Below are 23,318 nucleotides of genomic sequence, written 5' to 3'. Positions count from 1 at the left end.
CCTAGGCCTGATGTCTTCTTCAGCCAAGGCGGTCCCTTGGGCTTTATGGCACTTGCGTCCCCTTCAGATGGAAGTGTTGAGAGCCTGGAACGGATCTCCACGGGGACTGCACAGGAAGATCTGCCTTTCTCCCGGTACCCGTCTTTCCCTCAGATGGTGGAGACACCTGAAAGACGGAAGGTCCTCGGTTCAACCTCGTTGGACCCTGTTGACAACAGATGCGTCCCATTCGGGATGGGGAGCCCACCTGGACGGCAGGACTGTCCAGGGTCTGTGGAGGAATCCAGAGGTAGGAACCTCCAACCTGAAGGAGCTAAAAGCAGTTTATCTGGCGCTGAAGTACTTCGCCCCCTTTCTCGAAGGGAAGGCAGTCAAGGTCCGGTCAGACAATATGACGACGGTAATATACTTGAACAAACAGGGCGGCACCAGGGTTCCAGCCCTACTGAGAGAGGCGAACTTGATCTTCACGTGGGCAGAGAAGAATCTGACCCACCTATCCGCTGTTCACATCAAGGGCTCCCTGAACATAGTAGCGGATCAGTTGAGTCGGGGTATCCCTGTATCAGGAGAATGGTCTCTCAATCAAGACATATTCCATCAGATTGTCCAAACATGGGGCCTTCCGGATGTCGACCTCATGGCAACCCGACTCAACGCCAAGGTGGAAACCTTCTGCTCTCTGTACCAGGAGGACAATGCCTTGGCAGTGGATGCCCTGTCCATCCCATGGAGGTTCAGGCTGATATACATCTTCCCTCCAGTTTCCATCATACCCAAGGTATTGATGAAAATCAGACAGGACCAAGTCTCGGGAATTGCCATAATCCCGTTCTGGCCGAAAAGGACTTGGTTTGCCCAGCTCATGTGGATGAGTCAAGGCAGGTATTGGAGGCTTCCCCCCCTCCCAGATCTGGTGACACAAGGAGAGCTGAGACACCACGATCTGAGGAGATTCAATCTGACAGCCTGGAGGTTGACCAGTCCCTATTAAGGAATAGAGGACTGTCTCAAGGCGTCCTAAGGACTTTAGCCAGCGCCAGAGCCACCTCGACCAATAAGAATTACCGTAGGATCGGTAATATTTTCCAGGCTTGGTGCACGGAACACGAAGTGGACTCCTCCGATCCCCCTGTGAGGGCGATCCTGGATTTCCTTCAGGACGGCCTAGACAGAGGGCTTGCAGCTTCTACCCTGAAGGTACATGTAGCCGCTTTGTCCGCCTATCTGGGGAGGCGGTTGTCTCAGGATCCTTTAGTGAGCACCTTTATCAAAGGGGCAACTAGGCTGAGACCAGCAGTTTCTGCTCCTGTCCACCAATGGGACCTCAGCAAGGTCCTAACGGCACTTTGTGTTGCTCCATTCGAACCTCTGGAGGAGGTGGATCTAAAGTGGCTGACCTATAAGGTATCTTTTCTCCTCGCTATCACCTCGGCAAAAAGGGTAGGGGAGCTTCAAGCACTCTCATCGGAAGCTCCTTACATTGCCTTCTTTGAAGACCGTGTTCAGTTGAGATTTCTGCCAGGATTCAGGCCGAAAGTTTCTTCTAGGGCGAATGTGAGTCAGCTCATTTGCTTGCCAACCTTTTTTCCCGTACCCACTTCCCCTGAGGAGGAGAAGTGGCATACCCTAGATTTAGTCCGGAACCTGCAGATTTACCTTCAGCGCACACGCGCTTTCAGGAGATCTGAGAACTTGTTAATAAATTATGTAGGGGGCCATAAAGGCCGCAAGGCTTCTAAAGCCACCATCTCTCGCTGGGTGAAGGAAGCAATCAAGTTGGCGTTTGTGAGTCAGAACTTACCTCCGCCGACCGTCCTAAGGGCCCATTCGACGCGGGCAGTATCGACCTCTTGGGCAGAGGTCAAGGCTCTCACCTTGGACCAGATTTGTGCAGCAGCATCCTGGTCTTCAGAATTGACTTTTGTGAAGCACTACCGACTTGATCGGTATGGCTCAGAAGCTACTGCCTTCGGGCGCACTGTATTACATTCTGCTTGTGTTTAATCTCCCACCCTTATGGGGATTACTTGCTATTTCCCCACATTGTGCCGCTGGTAGGGACGACAGGGAACAAAGGATTATGTAGATAATCTTGTTTCCCTTAGTCCTAACAGCGGCACAAGGATTCCCCCCCTATTGTTGTTTATTTTGGAATGTATGTATTATTACTTGTTATTTACGCACAGGGGGGAGGTATCTGTGCCCTCTTAAAGGGAACAAGCCATGTGAAATTAATACATGGCTAATTAAAATTCCGCCTGTCCTACCAGCACACAGGGGCACGAAATACCCCACATTGTGCCGCTGTTAGGACTAAGGGAAACAAGATTATCTACATAATCCTTTGTTGTGTATGCACTACTGACATGCTTGATAAAGACTCAATTGAGCTGAAATGTTGCAACATGGAATAAACCCACTTGTTTTTTGAAACTTCCTGAACGTCTTTTGCAGTCAAGCAGGGGTTCTGCTTTGCCAATCTGGTATAGACACCTGTGTTTCTTCTTTAACTTTAAAGATCATTTCATCTTCCACTTGCTTAACTGTTCACAATAACAGTCATTTTGAACAGGGGTGTCCAAACTTTTGCATGCCACTGTGTATTGATACTAAATGATAAAAATAGAATAGTAGCATTCTATTTTTGTCAGTGTGCACCTGTTGCTTTGTTTCTATTTTGTTTTTTGTTTTTATTTAAAAATGGATTTGCTTTCCACAAAGGGGCTTTTCATACAATGGGGCAAATTTATTGTACACCAATCATAATAAACGGCTTAACTTGGCCAGGAAACCAAAGATTTATGAAAAGGCTGCACCCCTGCCTTAGCCCATCCAGATCTCTGCCGTGCTCTGCCTATTTGCACAATGTGGCAGGTAAGGTGCAGAAGACTGGTGAAGAGAGAATGATGAATTGCCCCCAATGTTTAAAAAATGCCAGCAAAAGACAAGCAAGACTTCAATGGGTTCCTTTTTCTGCTAAGGATATCATTGAAGTCAATGGGAGGCTTTTTTTTCAGCACTGAAATTCCACACCAAATTCCTCACCATTTTCCTCCATGTGTATGGACCCTATGGGTCTAGCCACAGCTGCAACACAGGTAATAAATAAATAAAACTCATTAATTATGTGGTATTTCTTATTACTGGTCACACATTAACAACAAAACTGTGTAGCCAGTAATGAAAAATACCCCATAATACCTAGGAAATAAGATGTAAACAAAGAGGACACAATTACAGCTGTACCTGACAAACAGGGAAAGATAGATAAAGCAATGTATTGGGTAAAACACTTCACTTAACTTAATGCATAAGTAAACTTTTATATAAGTTTTCATAAATCTATAGTGCAGGTGAAGCAAAGTTTGCAATGTACTTCTCTAAAGAAAATAATCTGTGACTTTAAGTATGTCTACTGTCTTTACGTCTTATCTGATTCATTGTGTCTGTACTTGCTACACAAAGCAATATGGAGGAAGGATGGGGGAAGAAAGAAGAAGAAAGAAAGAGATATGAGGTTGTCCACAGCTGTCAGGAGACAACTGGGTAGTAATTCCTAATAACCGAACTGCATAGTGAAACAGAACTGCCTATATGTATTGCCAATGTCTCTCTGTTTGAGGAGCTTTTATTTTTCTCCCTTCCTATCTCCATAGAGTTCTACTGTACACATTTCATCAGTGAAAGAAAGTGGCTAATAGGAGAAGAAATAGGCTCTTTTCTCATACAAAGCTGAACTATGGATTTGTGAAAATAAAAGCATTCTCATCACAAGACTCTTATGTAAACTGGTAGCATATGTTAATGGCTGAGAATGCCTCTTCCATCCTTTGGACAGTTCTCTTTTCTGTCCTTTGGTAAAAGAGCATCTAGGAATTCTACACTAAGAACCGTGTGGCTTTGGTTGGGTGTTACTGGTTCCCAGATGCAATATAAGGGTGAATTCACACTGAGTAAACGCTAGCTTATTCTGAACGTAAAACACGTTCAGAATAAGCGGCGTCTAAAGCAGCTCCATTCATTTCTATGGGAGCGGGGATACGAGCGCTCCCCATAGAAATGAATGGGTTGCTTCTTTCACTCCGTGCAGTCCCATTGAAGTGAATGGGGAGTGCCGGCGTATACGGCAAGCTCTGCTCATGCCGGAGCGTACAAGCCGGCACTCCCCATTCACTTCAATGGGACTGCACAGAGTGAAAGAAGCAGCCCATTCATTTCTATGGGGAGCGCTCGTATCCCCGCTCCCATAGAAATGAATGGAGCTGCTTTAGACGCCGCTTATTCTGAACGTGTTTTACGTTCAGAATAAGCTAGCGTTTACTCAGTGTGAATGCACCCTTAGTCTTCTTAGGGGAACCTCTGCTATAAGTGTTTCCCTGACTCATTCCCTTACTTTTGGGTTTAGCCTATTGTCGGTGGGAAGCAGGGCTGGAAGGTCAGCAGATTGCTTACTAGCTGCAGTTTGCCACTCAGTATGGCTGCGACAAAAGCCATGATTTCCTGAACCTGTTCCTGTTCCTGAACCTGAAGGGTTCTGTTGGGAAGGGGCCCAAAGGTGATTCCTCCGGGACTCTGTTGGGCCAGTGCCTCTTCGTGTGATGCTGTAATATCGAAAACGCAACTTCTGGGACATGTCCTGCTCCACAGTATAATGCTCCAAAGTGGCCTCACGGCCACGGCCTCACAAAGCCCAGAAGCCCCAAACAATATAAGCTGTTAACTGTTAGCTGCCTTCCCCACTATGACGGGGCAGTTGATTTATCAGATGCTTAGGCTGATTCTCTGAGACTTGGTGCCAAGGCTGATGCCCTGTCAAATTCTGCTTGCTTAGTCTTAGGCTAGGTTCACATGGTAGAAAATGAAAAGAAATTCCTCTTCATCTTCCACTGCTGTACTCAGCAGGGAGTATCGAGCTGTGGAATCCACGGCAAGATTGTCCTGTTGCAATTTTTGCTTCCCATTGAAAACAATGGAAGACAGATTCGGGATGAAATCTGCCACAGAATATGCCCCCAAATCCATGGCAGAGGATGGCATGCACCCTTATGTTTTCAAAAGAAAGGAACCAAACAAGTCTAATTGTAATTGTCAAAAGAAAATCAAAGATTTTCTTTTCAGTCAAATATCTGATGCCTCCAAAAAACATTTATAATGCCAGGGGATCGCTTGGTAGTAGTCTTCCTTATTCTTTCAAGAATGGGGAAAAATTCCAAATAGTCAATGGGTCCTGTTGGTGGTTCAGGACGGTTTGAAGATCATTTTTTTCTTCCCTTCAAGAAAGAGTTAGAAATTTTCACATAGATCCAGATCAGCAGGGGACACTGGTAGCAGAAGTGATCTCCTAGACATGTTTTTGTCCCTATCCCTTTGGGGGAGAGTAAAAGATGCTTCTACTACACTCTGTTCCTAGTAGGAAAGCCGAATGGTTCTGTCCATTTTAAATCTAAAACGGAACAGTTACACAAGCATTTTTCTTACAGAAGGTTCAGAATGGAGTAGATAGATCGACCATAAAAAGTCTCTTTCCTGTTTGTTTGTTTTTTTTTTCCTGGCTACTCAGGACCTACAGTGGTTTTGTGCCCTTGTACCCTTAGCACTATCACAGGCTCCAAAATTCTTTCTAAAGGTCGTGGCAGAGGTTACAGCACATGACAAAGAGATGAGACTATTGTACTTTAACTTACCTTGGATGATTTTCTTTAGGTAACATATGACATATAGGAATATTTGTAACAGGGGATGAAGTATTATCAAATAATATCACTATATCAATTACTAAGATAAAATTAAATAAACTTTATTGATATACATTAAAAATTCATTAAAATAACCCGGACCGAGGTAATAAAGTAAATCAGCAGTCCCACCATTTATGTTGTTACCAATCACTTATGCAGCAATAGATTAATAATGGCTATAAAGATATACAGATACCCTGAAAATTATATCCAGGCTATCTTATCACTGCTGTGTCTGCCAGAATTTAGATCAATGTCCAACCAATCAAATGGGACAGGGAATACCCTTCATCAAGCCACATGATGGTTATCATGCTAATAGATTTCTACTCCTTAGAAGGTCTATATCCTCGATATCCACTCTTAGATCATGATCCCTATATGGGACAGCAACTGACAGTGTCTGTAAAGCACTGCAGAATATGATGGCGCTATACAAGTAAGCTAAATAAATAATAATAAATAATAGGCCAAGCATTCAAGTTGATATAAGGAGCAAGAGTGACTAACCACCAACTCAATAAAAGAACAAACTGTTGTGTAATATGAGATAGGTATAAAACCGTTACCTGATATTCCAGGCTGTACACTATATCTGCAGTGTATGGAGAAAATATATAAAAGACTATGGCAGCAGCATGGCACCTGGTTGCATTAAGTGGATGTATGTAAATAATTGGAGCAGCTGGTTGTCAGATAGGCCCTAAAAATTACATACCCTGTCACCACCAGCCCTGCAACTTGATACTTGATAACCAAGCAGCCTGGGAATATAGGCAGCAAATTGTTAACACTGAGGAATCATATTGTTTAGCTGGTAAATGCAGTAAACTAATGTATTTGGAAAAAACCTTCAGTTGACATAAGCTACCAGTTTAGATTCTTGTGATGAGGGAAACCTTCTCTATATGACCCAGAAGATGGAGAATACCCCTTAAAAGAGGAACTGTCATCATATAAATGAGTGTGAAATCCCATATTTTCTTTGCACTTGTTCCACTGTTTTTGCAGCCATTTTTATTTTCTTCATGTGTTCCTTCATTCTACCACTCCTCCCACCACTATCTTTACGTAAAATATTTTTTTTAATATGCTAATTAATCAATACATTGACAACTGCATGATACTAGTTCTCCACTGTCAACAAGACATGAATTTTTCCTATACTGAACCTGTCCAATGAGAAAGAATCAAACTGATACCATGTTACCCCATTCTCCTCCTGATACACATAATCTAAACCGTGTCAAAGTGTGATATAAATAACCAGTGTATTGGGTAGAAGATAAACAAATCTCATAGACACAATGAAATGCACTGCAGGTTTTCAACCCTCAAGTTAATTTGCAGTGCAATGCAAAGGCTCAAAGTTGACCCACCCACAAAGGTAAAACCCAGAGCAAAGAATGTCTGATTTCAGCTGCTTTTTTGCTGCCAGCTGATACCCAGAGTGGACCTGCTATGAGTGATCTTCGTCTAAAGGGGTATTTCCACATAAATGATGGCTGTGGATTCGCAAGTGTCTCCAAGTGCACCACGTGAATGGAAGTGCCAGTGATTACAAAAATGTTGGTACACAAGTGCGGATAGTATGTATTGTAGTACAGTGGACTGTAGTACTGTACTACTGAATTGTATTTAGTGATATTATAGTACTGTAGTATAGTACTGTAGTATAGTATAGTACAGTATAGTATAGTATAGTATAGTACTGTTTTGCAGTACAGTGGACTGTTCTCACTCAATGATTAATGATCACTGTATAAGTGTGCATAGCTTTCAATGCCTAAGTAGAATGTCACTCAGTTCCATTGTTTCAATAGTTCCACACATATGGAGACAGCGTTGCTAAATGTGTCATTCTGATTCTGTGGTTCCCATACACTTTTATCAAAATTACAAAATTGGACTGTCTTTTCATGTCACATTATTCTTTGGGTGCTGTGTTTGTGTTTCTCTATAATTCATAAAATATTTGAAAAAACGTATAATCTTCTAAATTTTAAAGGGGCTCTATCATTGGGAAAAGTCATTTTTAACTAAGCACATACTTGCATAGCCTTTAGAAAGGCTATTTCACACATACCTTTTGTACGTAAATTGCCTCAGTAGTTTTTTAATAAGTCCGTTTTAATTCATATGCTAATTAGCCTTCTCTGTGCATCGAAAGTGTCTGTGATCACAGTCTGCTGTATGTGTGTGAGATCAAAGAGATGAGTCATCAACAAAGCAGCCTTTCTGCTCTCAAACACAGAGAATAACAGAAAGGGTGCACAGAGACACTTCTGGTGCACGGAGAAGGCTAATTAGCATATGAATAAAAATGGACTTATTCAAAAACTACTTGGTAATTTACATACAAAAAGTGTGTGAAATAGCCTTTCTAAAGGCTATGCAAGTATGTGCTTAGCTAACAATGACTTTTCCCAGTGATAGAGCCCCTTTAAATTTTTGGCTTCTAAAACAGAAAGTCAGAGCACACAAAATTACCATATCTAAAATTTATATTTACTATATGTCTTCTTTCTCTGCGCATAGTAAACATTTGACATAATTTTGTATTTCTTTGGACATTTTAAGATTTCTAAGTTTTCCTGCAATGTATACAAATTCATTTTTGAATTGGCTTGGAGGGATCCATATATTAGAAACCACCCTAAATGATTCCATTTTATAAAATGCAATCTTTTTGTCAAGAAATCTATATCATGGCTTCCTTTTTTACTTATTCAGGGCTTGTTTTGTTTTTTTTGCAAGATAAGTTATAGGACATTATGGCATCATTTAGAGCTACATATCACTTATTATTTTATTAATATTTATTTGTTTAATGGGAGAAAAAAATTGTGATTCTGTTATTGTTTTTGTGTTCTTTTTTCATGAAGTTTATAATGCTGCTTAAACACTTAAGGACCATTTTGTAACTTAGGATGCTCACCCATTTTCAGACCTGCCATATGTCACTTTATGTGGTATGATGAAATAGTTTAACTTGTGCAAGTGATACTCAAATAGTTTTTTATGTTTCTGGAATAGTTTCTTTTGGCCCTATTTAGCTTGACTGACAGGCCTGTCTCTATAAACAAGCATAAACCTGCCAATCAATCCAAATTATGCTGGATGCAACCATAAATTTCATTTTCTGAAAATAACTTCAAAATATAGAATAAGTCCTTAATATTTTTCTCAATTATTGACAAAATAAGAATATGAAAATTATTGAATACTGGAATATTAGATAGCAATGAAATAAAGATAGCAATGAAATACAGTGAGGACAAGTTTCAAAATTTATTAAAGGTATTGTTCAATTTTAGCAAATAAATATTATTGTTCATACAAATAAAGATTATAGAATTTTCAAATATATTTTCTTTGCATATTACCATTTTCCAGGTCTGTGCTTGCTGTCATTCCTTTTATCTACTTCAAGTAGACAAGAATCAGTCCATAGGAATGTAATGGAAACTCAGGAGCCCAGCTGTTAATAGTTCTAGTTTTCATTATACAAACAATAATATTTATTTGCTGTTAATGGACAACACAACCCCATTAAATGTTTACTTTGTACAGCTTACCTTCATCTCCTGGGTATGTGTAATTTCTTTCTTCTGTGATACAAATTCCATAGAAGACTTCTCTGAAATGAAATAGATATGCGCTTCAATTTTTAAGATATAGACTCCACTAATCTAGTCCTCAAGTTAGATCACTTAAAATCACTTCCAAACCCCACAACTTTTTTATTTCTCTGTCCACAGATACAATGTACTGGAAATCTGGAAAAAAAAATTCGGAATTGGTTGGAACTGGAGAAAAAGTGCATTTGTGAGACTTTCTAATAGGCTTAGATTTTTACAGCATTCACTCTGCAGCCAAAAATATATGATGATGTCACTTGTATTCTAAGTTTTAGTAAAATTCCAGGCTACCAAATTTATATAGTTTTATGTACATTTTAACCCTTTAGCTAAAATTGCAAAAAAAAAAAAAAGAAATTCTAAAAGCCGCCATATTCTAACACTCGTACCTTTTTTATATTTACATATACGGTGAAGCAAATGGTGTCCTTTTTTTTGCAAGGCCAGGTGTACGTTTTAGTTATACTCTTTTATGCTAGGTTCACACTAGCGTTTGGGTCTCCGTTCTCAGCTTTCCGTCTTCTGCCGGCAGAAGCTGTCAGATCGGGTCCGGCCGTGAGCGGCGGTGAACGTTTTATGCTCTCCGCCGCAAAACCAGTTTTTTAAAACCGGACACAGAGTACTGCATGTCCGACTCTGTCCGATTTAAAAAAAAAACGGTTTCGCGGTGGAGAGCATAATACGCTTACCGCCACTCACGGCCGGACATCTTTCAAACCCATTCAGATGAATGGGTATGAAAGAGTCCTGCAGGTTTCCGTCTCCTGCCTCTGTTTTGTGCAGGAAACGGAAACCTGCAGAACAGAGACCGGGCGTAGATTTGAACGAGCCCTTAGGGAATGTCTATTGTTTTGATCACTTTTTATAAGAAAATTTTTTAGAGGCGAAACAGCAAAAAAAATGGTGGGTCGGCACTTTAGATTTTTTTTTTCCCACTACAGCATTCACCCCCCAAATTTTTTTTTTATAAGTTTGGTGAGTGGGCATTTTTAGCGCCAAGCTTCCCGAACATGGAAATACCGCACATGTAGTTGTAAACTGCTGTTTGTACACACAGCAGAGCACCAAAGGCAAGGAGCATCACTGGACATTTAAAAAGCAGATTTTTCTGGAATCATTTTTAGGTATCATGTCTCATTTTCAGAGCCCCTAAAGTAGCAGTACAGTGGAAACCCTTCAAAAATGACCTAATCTAGGAAACTACACCCCTCACAAGATTTATCAAGGGATATGATGAACATTTTTACCCCACAGATTTTATCACAGATATTAATACTAGGGCATGTATAAGGCTTAACCTTTTTCTTGCCAAGCACGTAGCTTTACATCCTCCCAGGGTGGCACTTGTCTAGCTGAGAACATAGCTGCTACATCCTCACTTCTAAAGTCCATATCTCTGTACTCCTTTGGGCTATGAAGATAATTTTAGATCCATTTCAAAGATGAGAATCTCATCTTTAAAATGGTACCAATGTCTTAATGTTAACCCTTAAAGTGCCGAAGCGATTCACTGTGATTGAGATCACATTGAAGATATCAATTCCCAACAGCGTTTTTAAAAGCGATTCGCTCCATATCTATAAGGGCTATTATGAAGAACTTGAGAATGAGATTGAGACTTGAGATTCTCATCTTTAAAATAAATCTAAAATTATCTTCATAGCTCAAACGAGTCCTGAGATACAGGACTCTAAATTGTCCCCCCTCCTGTCTCGGGAAGCATCAGTGAACTGTAACAGAAGGTGAGGGGGGAGGAGGACCCCTGCAGGCTGCACAGAGATGAGAATACATAACCTGTATGTGACCCCAGGAGGGGAGTAGCAGGGACTTTCAGTCCTTGTTAACCCCTCTCCTGCCAATCAGAGAGCACACGCCCCCCTCGGTCCACTCTGATTGTCACATACAGGTATAATGTAATTCCCTTCTGAGCTTTACTAACGGGGTATTCTTATGTAATACCCTCTGAGCATAAGCAGGAAGTTTATTGGCGCTGTGACCCAGACGTTTACCATTCTCCAGGTCGCAGCGCCAGAAAAAAGTCGCACCAAACACTTACACATCACATAAACAGTTATGAATAAAGTTTACATTTCACCTAATCCCTGTCCTGTCCATACCTGAGCTTTCTACAGTAAAATACGCCTCTAGCGATATCCGTTACACACTAAAATAATAGTAATAACGATTATCTCTAGAGATGAACATATAGTTTGATAAAAATTTTATAGGGGGGATAGAAAATAATATTTTTATGTACAAAATGGGTTGGCGCATTTCTGCAATTTTGGCGTTTCTTTAACACCTGCACCTGTAAATATATATATGTGTGGTATGCAGTGGCGTAACTACCGGGGTAGTAGGGGTAGCAGCTGCCACAGGGACATTAGGGGTCCGGTGACAGCTGCTACTGACGCAGGTTTTTTTTTTTCTTTATAGGCTGTTACCGGCTGGAGTTACTTTGGCCTGTAACTGGCCCTATTTACCTACCGATCCTGGTCTTTTCAGCCCTCCGAGTATAATGATCTCCAGCCCAGGAGAGGTATGGGAACATTAAAAAACTGTGTTACTTACCTCTCTGCACTCCATAAAGGCATTGGGCCTAGTTGTTTGACGTTCCTGACGTCAGTTGACTGGGTCCTGACATCATTGAAGATGGCCGACATAACCAAGGACTGCAGCAGAGCCGGGGATAGATAAATGACAGTGTTTTTTATGTTTGTATCCCCCCTCGGTCTACGATTATTATACTCTGGGGTCTGAAAAGACTCCAGAGTATAACAATTGTTCATGGGTGTTCATTATGGGGCATAATACTGTGCGCAGGGGCCACAGTGGGGCATAATAGTATGTGCAGGGGCCACTATGGGGCATAATACTGTGTGCATGGGCCACTATGGGGCATAATACTGTGTGCAGGGGCCACTATGGGACATAATACTGTGTTCAGGGGCCACTATGGGGCATAACACTGTGTGCAGGGGCCACTATAGGGCAAAATAGAATGCACAGGAATGCGGGAGGGTTCGGTGTCAGTCAGGGGAGGGGCCCCATGTCAAAAGTTCGCCACGGGGCCCCACCATTCCTAGTTATGCCACTGGCGGAATGTATGAACTCCTCACATATTGCAGTTTTTTGGAAAGTACATTTTGTTTTGTGCAATTTTTTCTTGTAATCTCTGTTTCCTGCAAAGTTGCATGAAGGTGATTGTATATACGAAATATTAAGTTGTGTTTTTATATACGGTATGCTGTGCAATCTCAAAAAAGTTAGATTTTGGTATCACAGTCACAGTTTGCTAAGTGCAGTATAGCTTTTTAACATATTTGGAATAACAGCAAAATCTTGGCTGTCTTTTGTATTAGTGTTTTTGAGAGTCAAAGCTCTTGTAGTTGATGTTTGCGGTACATATCGTATATATATACACATTTTCTACACCTTAAGCTATCATTTTAAATGTATTTTGTATATGAATTTGAGATTGAACATGAGTTTTAGGTACAAATATGTGTTTTAGGGCATTTTTTCAAAAAATTATTTTTGTTTGTCACAAAGTTGCATGAAGGTGGATGTGGCTATTGATGACCCATTGAGACATATGTAATCTTCAGGTTGTCTACTTTCAAAAAATATATAGGGTTTAGGGGTTCACTTGCTTTCCAGCTTCAAAGCAGATTTTTGTTCCTTCCAGTTCTAGCAATTTTCTGAAGACACGTGCAGATAGGTGTAGGCCTTAGTGATATGTATGAACTCTGCACATGTTGAACTCCTATTTTTAGGAGGTTTGGTGCATATAATTTATTGTTTGGTTTACACTTTTAGCAATTAATATATATTTATTTGCATTTTTTTCATAAAACATTCACTTTAAATCAAAATTGCATGAAGATGCCTGTTTGTATACAGTACCAAGTGGCATTCTGACAATGCTGCAGGTGTCTACTTTAAAAAAAAAAATATAGGTATGGGGGGTTTGGATGATTTTTTAATGTTACAATTTAGGTTTGATTTGTCCATCTCAAAACTGTGAAAATTGCTCTGTCTACTGGAGGTGCAAAATTTCCAGAGACCCTTGGCAGTGAAAGAGTTAAAAAAGCACAAGTAAAGTGTGAAACGTTCATTGCCTCAATCTCTCCATTAATCCTGTTTTTGATGGTAATGGAATAAAGGACTCATTTTTATGAAAAAGACACCCTGGGTGAGTTCCCCCCATTTACTTCCTCTATGTTTACTGCTGTGGATACTTTTGATAAGGAATGTACGCACCACCATTAGGAGCTTTTTGGACCATTGCCTACACTCTGGTATCTCTTTTTGAGATTACATTTTTTGGCCACGTGTGGGTTTTTTCCGTAACATAGCCTTCAGTAGTGCCACCTTTTCTTTTTCTCATTTTTGTATTGCATTGGACACCATAAGGTAGTATCACTCACCTGGTCATAAATGTGAAAGTTTGTGGGTTTGTGTGTTTGTGGGTCTGTGTGTTTGTTACTCCCATGCAAAAATGGCTGAATGGATTTGGATTAAATTTGGCACATAGATAGTTTGTAACCTCGATTAACACATAGGCTACGTTTTATCCTTGTAAATGACATGGCTTCATGACTGTTATGAATTTATGCTCTTGCCGCCAGGACTATCACTTTGCTGATAAAGCAGGCGGATCATGGACACCAACAACACACTCATTATATGGTGTCCCAGTGAGCTGCTGAGATGTGGGAACAATCACAGACACGGTATGAGGGACAAGTTCAGCGGCAGGCCAGCTTCAGAGCTACCGAAACGCCGAAGTAGGCGGATCATCGACGCCAACAACACGCTCATTATATAGTGTCCCAGCCAGTTGCTGAGATGCCAGAACAATCACATTACAAGGAACAAGTTCAGCAGCGGGACAAGTTCAGCAGCAGGACAGCTTGAGTACTACCGAAACGCGGGAGCAGGCGCACCATCGACGGTAGCAATTTGCTGAATATAGACAGATCATCGACACTAATAACATGCAGACGAAGTCGCGGGCATATGCTAGTTGTCATTAAATTTAAATTCTGTTAGTGCTGTGGAATCAGCTGCAGTAAAATTAGGATTCTGTAAAATATAATTAAGTTTGCAGACTGAATCAGGGCAAGAAGAATATTGTTCCTGTACCAAAATGAAAACCAATGCATGATCAGACCATGTCGGGATGCCTATTTCAGACGAGCTAACCCTCTGGAGAATGGACCTGTCCATCAAAGCATAGTCAATCTAGTCAATCCTGGTATTATCTTGTTGAGGGTTTCAGTAAAAAGTATAATCTAATTCAGAGGGATACTGATGTCATCACCAGCGCCGCACCTCCCATGAGGCGACCTGAAGCAACCGCTTCAGGCGGTCTATGCCAGGGCCCCAGGGAGGGCGGCATTTATGCTTACCTAAGTCAGTCCAGGACAAGCTGTCCTGGACTGGCTTAGCACCAAGCGGTGGATTGGGGAGGCCGCTGGAGCAGCGCTGCTCCAGCAGCCTCCCCTCACGCTCAGGCAGAAAGCAGGTCCTCTCCCTGCCTGCAAACGCCACCAAGCCCCGTCCCCTCAGCTTCGCCCCGCCCCCTTCTCTCCACCATGCCCCCTCCGCTCCGCCCCCTCTTCCCGGGGGGGAGCAGCTTTCTGTCGTCCGCCTCGGGCAGCGAAAAGGGCAGGTTCACCCCTGGTCACCACACATCAAAAAGCTGGTGGGACTGTAGAATATTAACTATAGGGGTAGGTTCCAACACAGTCTGAGGAGCAGTGGAATCCATTGAGGGCCAAAGTACCTTATTAAAATCTCCCAATATCAAGACATGACATTTGGCCACCTCTTCCACCTTAGACAGACCGGCGATCCTTAGCAGTATGTATTGACTCACTGTCCATACCAAGATGTGCCAGATACCCAATTATAAACTCATCACAGGCTGGAAAGACCATGTATCTATCTTCCAAAAAGAGTATCCAATTGATTATAAAATATAACTTTTATTTGTTTATTAAAAAAAAAAGTATACTATAAAAAATGCCCTAGGCATATATGGTGACAAACCACCGCTGCTTTGCGGTCAGTGTACTTGGAGACAGTTACCTAACCGGCAAGTATCTCCATAGGGATACACACTGGACTCTGTCCCTTCCAACAAGTCCTATCTCCCTAAACCAGAAATTGAAGTGTTGCTGTTGTTTGGCTAATTCTAATGCAAACAGAGGCTAAGATAGACAAGGCAGCTCCTCCTCCCAGGTTCTTGAAGGCTACTGACCTACTGTCACACCAACAAAGGAATTCTGGAAGTGGAATCTGTCACTAGCTCTCTGATAATTACCTAATAAGCCACAGCAAACACATCCCTTACTAAAAAAAGCCCTACACGTTTCATCAACCCTTGAATCATCAAAGGATATCATATACGGACCTGCCGGCGGTTAGAATACATTACCGTCTTTCTCCCATTACTAAGCGGCTTTGTGCCGCTACGCTATTTTTCTAGTCCCTGATGATTCAAGGATTGATGAAACGCGTAAGGCTTTTTTAGTAAGGGATGTGGAAGGGACAGAGTTGGAAGGGCTATGTTTCACAGTTTTTAACTACTTTTATATGTGTTCTAGGGAAAGGGGGGTGATTTTAACTTTTAATACTTTTTATATTTTTTTATATTTTTTTTTACTTTTTTTTATTTTTTTATTTTTTATTAGACCTTAGGGGGTGTTGAACCCCAGGGGGTCTGATCACTAATGCAATGCATTACAATGCTAATGAATTGCAATGCATTGCAAAAAATCATCCTTTCTTTTGCAGGCTGCATAGACCAGCCTGCAAAAGAGAGAATTTGCAGACAAGCCTGGGAGTCTTGTAAAGGCTCCCGGCTGTCATGGCAACGTGATGTCGGTCCTGGAGCATGCTCCAGGAGCCGGCGATCCTGGGCAAAATGGCGGCGCCCATGCGCCGCCAGGAAAATACGCCTCCGGCGCCTTTGACCGTTGCGCCGGAGGGGTTAATGCCTCCGATCGGTCCGGGGACCGGTCGGAGGCATTAGAGCCGGTTGTCTACTGTCTACGGGCGGTCGCCATAGTTACAGACCCGACATGCGCCGTACTATTACGGCGCATGTCGGGAAGGGGTTAAGGGCCTGTAACTTAATTTTGAAGGGCTCACATTAAGGGCCATAAAAGTGAATTTTGGAAGGTCTTACCACATCACACACACACATCCACAATGACAGTTCAGGGTGGGTACTGTTGGATTTCCCATTGCCTATTCCATCTGTGGTTGTCATGGGCAACGTGATTTAAAGGGGTGTTAAGGTTGTTAAGGTTTCATTAGAGTAAAATTTGGGTTTCTGTCCATACAATTGGGGAGTAAAGAAGGTTTCCAGGTACTTTCCCACTTTCATAGAGGTTTTTTTGAGTGTGGAAAGTGTGTAGTTGTTAGGCTGTGATAGTGGGGTAAAACTGACTTGGACTTGTTAGATGCCCCCAGGCATGCTTCCCCTGCTGTCCCAGTTGCATTGCAGAGGTGTTGTCATCATTTCCTGAGGTGTCACAGTGGACTTGGTGACCCTCCTGAGTCGAATGGTGGGTTCCCCTGAAACGAAGCATTTTTCCCCATAGACTATAATAGGGTTCGATATTCATTCGAATAGTCGAATAGTTAACATGGTGGAACAGCAGGTGGAGCTACTAAATTCATATTTTGTATCCGTCTTCTCCCAAGAAACTAATGGAAATATCAACATTAATGGTGATGGAGATGAGGGGAAGGAGGACTCCAAGCTGACTATAAGCGAAGGTCTGGTAAGGGAGCATTCACACGGCGTAACGTCCCGCGAGATTTGGCACGTGTACGCCGCGTGACCCTTTGCGTGCCGTACACGCTCCCATTCATTTCAATGGGAGCAGGGAGCGTATGCGCCGCGCTAATTTGCGGCCGTGCATTTATTGAAATGAATGGGAGCGTGTACGGCACGCAAAGGGTCACGCGGCGTACACGTGCCAAATCTCGCGGGACGTTACGCCGTGTGAATGCTCCCTAAGAGAGCACTTAGCCAAGTTACAGGAAACCAAGTCCCCAGGACCAGATGATTTACACCCTAGAGTCCTGAAAGAGATAGCAGAGGAAATAACAGAACCCCTTGCTATAATCTTCAGTAAGTCATGGGAAACAGGAGTGGTCCCTTTAGATTGGAAAAGGGCAAATGTTGTCCCCATCTACAAAAAGGGGAAAAGGGACGATCCAGGAAATTACAGGCCGGTAAGTCTGACCTCGATAGCAGGAAAAATCTACAACAAAATCAATGAATGGTTGGACCAAGGGAAAGCCGTGGACATAGTATATCTTGACTTCAGTAAGGCATTTGATAAAGTATCACATAACCTTCTTATTAAAAAAATGATTAAGTATGGCTTTGACAAAAAATCAGTTAGGTGGATTCACAACTGGCTTAATGATCGGGCACAACGAGTAATACTAAATGGCTACACATCGAACTGGAAGAAAGTCAAAAGCGGGGTGCCGCAGGGCTCTGTTCTGGGCCCAGTACTTTTTAATATCTTTATAAATGATCTGGACAATGGAATTATTGGGGAACTCATAAAATTTGCAGATGATACGAAGATAGGAGGAATAGCCAACACTAGAGAGGAGAGAGAGTGTATTCAAAAGGACTTAGGCTGTATTCACACAGAGTAACGCCAGGCGTTTTTTGTGTGTTTTTTGCACATAGCGCCGCGTTTACGCCGCGTAAACGCCGCGTATACGCCGCGTTAACGCCGGGCAACGCCACCGCTAAATAGCGCGGCGTTAACGCGGCGTATACGCGGCGTTAACGCGGCGTAAACACGGCGCTATGTGCAAAAAACACACAAAAAACGCCTGGCGTTACTCTGTGTGAATACAGCCTTAGACACACTGGAACAATGGGCTGAGGCAAACAAAATGGTATTTAACAGGGACAAATGCAAAGTTCTACATCTGGGTAACAGAAATGTAAAAAACATATATAGTATGGGAGGAATAGAACTAAGTGATAGCATAGGGGAAAAGGACTTGGGCATAATAGTAGATCACAAATTCAACATGAGCCAACAGTGCGGTGCTGCTGCAAAAAAGGCTAATAAAATTCTGGGATGTATTAAGACAAGCATTGAATCTAGATCAAGAGAGGTCATTATTCCGCTGTACTCTTCCCTGGTCAGACCACACCTGGAATACTGTGTACAGTTCTGGGCGCCTCAATTCAAGAAAGACATCGATATATTGGAGCAAGTCCAGAGAAGAGCAACCAAAATGGTGGAAGGTCTGCAAACCATGTCCTATGAGGAGCGGCTAAAAGAATTGGGATTGTTTATTTTGCAGAAGAGAAGGCTGAGGGGAGATTTAATAGCAGTCTACAAATATCTGAAAGGTAGTCACAGTGCAGAGGGATCTACCCTATTCTCATTAGCACAAGGAAGTACAAGAAGCAATGGGATGAAACTAAAGGGAAAGAGATACAGATTAGACATTAGGAAAAACTTTCTGACAGTGAGGGTAGTGAGAGAGTGGAATAGGCTGCCACGGGAGGTGGTGGGCACTCCATCAATGGAAATCTTCAAGCGGAATCTGGATAAACATATAGCTGGGATGATTTAGGAAAACCTGCACTCGCAGGGGGTTGGACCCGATGGCCCTTGAGGTCCCTTCCAACTCTACCATAAGAAAATAAGAAATTAAGAATATTGAGCGGCTATTTGAAACGAATATCGAATATTTTACTGTTCGCTCATCTCTAATTGGCATAGGTTTCAGGTCATCCTGCTGGACACTATGTCATGATTTTCATATCGATATTACTCGAATGTATGGCATAACTCGTCTTGTAGGATATTCACTTATAGCTCAGCATTGAGACCACCATTGATCCTGCATATCCAACTCTTTTGGCTGTGAAACAACCCCATATCATCAGGGTTACTCCATCCACACATTATGTACTGTCAAGTCAAAAAAAGGGATGTGGCAGGCACACTGTATGTCCATATCACAAATAGGGGCTACTATATAGTAGCTAATTACAATAACAATGCCCCCAATTTTTTTTTAACTTATTTTATTGCCTAAATATGCATTTGTGTGACTGGAGCTCCATTCACTTTTATGAGGATGCAGGTGCTGCTGGAGATTTGATACCCTGCAGACCCATAGAAATGAATGGAGCACAACCCAACAAAGCATGCTGGAGCTCCATTCACAAGTAGACTTAAAGAGGACTTTTCACCATTTTGCCCATAGGCAGTTCTATATACCCGGTGTGAAGAGCTTACGGTCCCGGTACCGTAGCTCTTCTATGGTCAGAAGGGCGTTTCTGACAGTTAGGCAGAGACGTCCTTCACAGCACAGCCAATCTGGGGAACTCCCCCCTCCCTCCCTGATAATGCTCGTCTATGGACGAGTACTGCGAGCAGAGGGAGGGGGCGTTCCTCCCGGCTCTCACAGCACTGCGCCATTGGCTGTGCTGTGAAGAAGGACGTCTCTGGCTAACTGTCAGAAACGCCCTTCTGACCATAGAAGAGCTACGGTACCGGGATCGTAAGCTCTTCACACCGGGCACAGATCGGGAAAGCCGACAGTGCGCTGAACTCAGCGCACTGTCAGCTTTTTGGCAGTATATAGAACTGCCTATGGGCAAAATGGTGAAAGGTCCTCTTTAAGGCTAAGGCCTCACGGGTCGGAAACGTAATGCTAAAGCGCTGTGGGAACAGCTGTGGCGGGAACGCATCGTGGCTTTTCTCGCATCTTTCTGCTACCACTATATCTATGGGAAAGCCACCGGCGTTTCCGTAGATATAATTAACATGCTGCGATTTCCAAAATCGCAACGGTTTGAGAAATTGCAGCATGTTCACGGTGCAGATTTTAACGCAAAGTGGGCAAGGGATTCGAATGAATCTCATCCACTTTGCTGTTACCCTATACGATTTTTCCCATGGCGTTTCTGGGTCATTGGGCTCTGGCCTTAGGGGGACTTTTGGACTTTTTTGCGCAGTTCCTGAAACCAGTTCAACTTTGCTTTTACCTTTTCAAGCCCTTAGTATCTGTAGCTGCTTTAAAGACAAGAAGACGGCTACACTTATAATGCATACTGCATGTGAGAAGGTGGTGTGGTCTTGATGACGGAATGCCGCCTTTCCTCTCCTGCAAACCTCAACAGCGCCAAGGTTATCCTAAGCTCCGCCGGGCTTTACAGGCTTTTCACGTTCCGCAAACATTACCAGTGCAATCATCCTATTTCGCAGATGCTGCTCTTGCTTTATAAATAATGTCAGCCAGTACACATGATTTGCTTCACCCTCCTTTTATCCACACTAGAATTGGCAGATTTGAGGGGCGCTGACATGCAGATCAACAAACTACCCACAAACAGGAGGACTTGTTCATTATTAGCAAGACCACCATAGCAAAACACAATACCAATGGCACTATTTCTTTTTATATCGGCAGCACTAAACTTCCTTACATCTGTTCACACCCCATACACACAAAGCTGCTGGTAGCAAAGACTTATTGCATGCATTCTTAGTTGCTGAAGTGCTACTCTGGCATTACTTATAAGATATGTTATAACATATGGCAGGGAAATGGTTATCCTATGTAAGCAAATTGATATGAATTCTATTATAAAATAAATAAAATCTTACCAGGTTTTTCATTTAATGAAGTGCATGATGGTGATGATTGAATTGATGGTGCTTGAATTCTTTGAGGAAAGCATTCTTCTAGTGAGTTCATTGAATGAGTAGGTTGATTTACTGCCGTCCATGTTGTAAACTGACTTTGCTGTTAAAAGGAGAATTCAAAATATAAATCTAATTTCCAATTAGAATTGATTATTCTAATGTAACATTTCAATAGACCTAAGTCCTTATTCACACAAAAGTGAAAAACAGCTGTGTGGCTGTCATTTATGGAATGGTTGTCACACCTCTGTTTTTAATACCATGAATTTCTATGGGTCTATACACATGTCCGATTTTTTGATGGACTATTTTTCACAGCTGTCAAAAGACTGACATGCTCTATTTTTGTCTGGTTTGACAGACGTATATAGAGTCATGTGAATAGAACCATAAATGTTCATTAAGGGTGGGTTCACATCTGCGTCTCCGCTTTGCAGGTTTCCTTCTTCTGCCCGAGAATCTGGACAGGAGACGGAAATCGGCAGTCAGTTTCAAAGGTTTGCAAAGTGTCCGCTCGTGAGCGTTTTGTGCCTCTCTGCGGCAAAACCAGTTTTTTTAACCGGATACAAAGTCGGACATGCAGGACTTTGTGTCCGGTTAAAAAAAAAGAAACGGTTTTGCTGTGGAGAGGCACAAGACGCTCACGGGCAGACACTGACTGCCGGGTTTCCGTCTCCTGTTCAGTTTTTCAGGCAGAAGATGGAAACCCACAAAGCTGAGACTGGGCACAGATGTGAACCCACCCTCAGATGACTGTGTAATGGCTGTTTGAAAAATAGTCATGTGAATGAGCTACAATTGTCTAACACAGCTGCTTTTAATAGAGTTCAGTGAAAAATGGCACTGTAGTGTGCATAAGGTCTAAGGCTTTGTTCAAACAACAGTGTTTTGGTTATTGTTTTGCATCTGTAATTAGAATCCAAATATAGAAGTGGGTTGAAAAAACAAGTGCAATCCGATTTCATTATACTTTAACTGTGTGGTTTTGGATTATAGTTAGAGACTAGTAGAATACGCGTGGCTTCGCTTGCGGAAAATATGTTAAATTGTTGGTTATGCTAAAGTAAAATTTTCAGTGTCACGGTGTAATTGACATCTTCAGAGTGCTACAGTAGATCTTTTTTTCCACTTAAACATACCTCCCAACTTTTGAAGTACAATAAGAGGGACCTAATGTGTGGCGCACTACGCGCAACGTGGCAAATTCAGTTTCTCCCACTTTTATGTTGACTCCACCCATTCTCCCATTCATTTTTCATGTGCCCCCACACAGTATAATCCTCCTACAGTTACCCGTAATTTATATGCCCCCCTCCACCTCCATCACCCAGTTTCATGTCCCCCCTTCATCTGTCCTCTAGTTTCATGTCCCCCCTGCATCTGCCCCAGTTTCATGTCCCCCTCCATCTCTGTCCCCAGTTCCATGTCCCCCATCTCTGCCCCCAGTTTCATGTCCCCCATCTCTTCCCCCAGTTTCATGTCACCCATCTCTGCCCACAGTTTCATGCCTCTTTCATCTCTTCCCACAGTTTCATGTCTCCCTCCATCTTTGCCCTAGTTTCATGTCCCCCTCCATCTATGCCCCCAGTCTCATGTCCCCCTCCATCTCTGCCCCCAGTTTCATGTCCCCTCTCCATCTCTGCCCCAGTTTCATGTCCTCCCCTCCATCTCGGCCCCAGTTTCATGCCCCCCTCCATCTCTGCCCCAGTTTCATGCCCCCCTCCACCTCTGCCCCAGTTTCATGTCCCCCCTCCATCTCTGCCCAAGTTTCATTCCCCCTCCATCTCTGCCTGTTTCATGTCTCCCACTCCATCTCTGCCCCAGTTTCATGTCCCCCCTTCATCACTGCCCCATTTTCATGTGTCCCCCTCCATCTCTGCCCTAGCTTCATGTCCCCCCTCCATCTCTGCCCCAGTTTCATGTCCCCCCTCCATCTTTGCCCCAGTTTTGTGTCCCCCTCCATCTCTGCCCGTTTCACATCCCCCCTCCATCACTGCCCCAGTTTCATGTCCCCCCTCCATCTCTGCCCTAGTTTCATGTCCCCCTCTCCATCCCTCCATCTCTGCCCCAGTTTCATGTCCCCCCGCCATCTCTGCCCCAATTTAATGTACCCCCTTCCATCTCTGCCCTAGTTTCATGCCCCCTTCCATCTCTGCCCCAGTTTCATGTCCCCCCTACATCTCTGCCCCCAGTTTCATGTCCCCCCTCCATCTCTG

The 23,318-nt window shown here is 42.8% G+C and overlaps 1 protein-coding gene across 2 annotated transcripts in view; it reads right to left on the bottom strand.

Moving 5' to 3' along the window:
- FMN2 (formin 2) overlaps nt 1-23,318 on the bottom strand; it is a 241,998-nt gene that overhangs the window by 148,018 nt on the left and 70,662 nt on the right. For both annotated transcript variants that reach the window (XM_075267760.1, XM_075267761.1), the window contains exons 3-4: nt 21,064-21,202; nt 9,320-9,381 (exon numbers count right to left, since the gene is read on the bottom strand). In XM_075267760.1, the coding sequence (XP_075123861.1) occupies nt 9,320-9,381; nt 21,064-21,202 (201 nt within the window). The remainder of the gene's footprint in view (nt 1-9,319; nt 9,382-21,063; nt 21,203-23,318) is intronic.

This window comes from Leptodactylus fuscus, chromosome 3 (assembly GCF_031893055.1).
Source record: "Leptodactylus fuscus isolate aLepFus1 chromosome 3, aLepFus1.hap2, whole genome shotgun sequence".
Classification (NCBI taxonomy): Eukaryota; Metazoa; Chordata; class Amphibia; order Anura; family Leptodactylidae; genus Leptodactylus; species Leptodactylus fuscus.
Note: the sequence above shows the minus strand (reverse complement) of the source record. Positions and strands in the feature narration are given on the sequence as shown.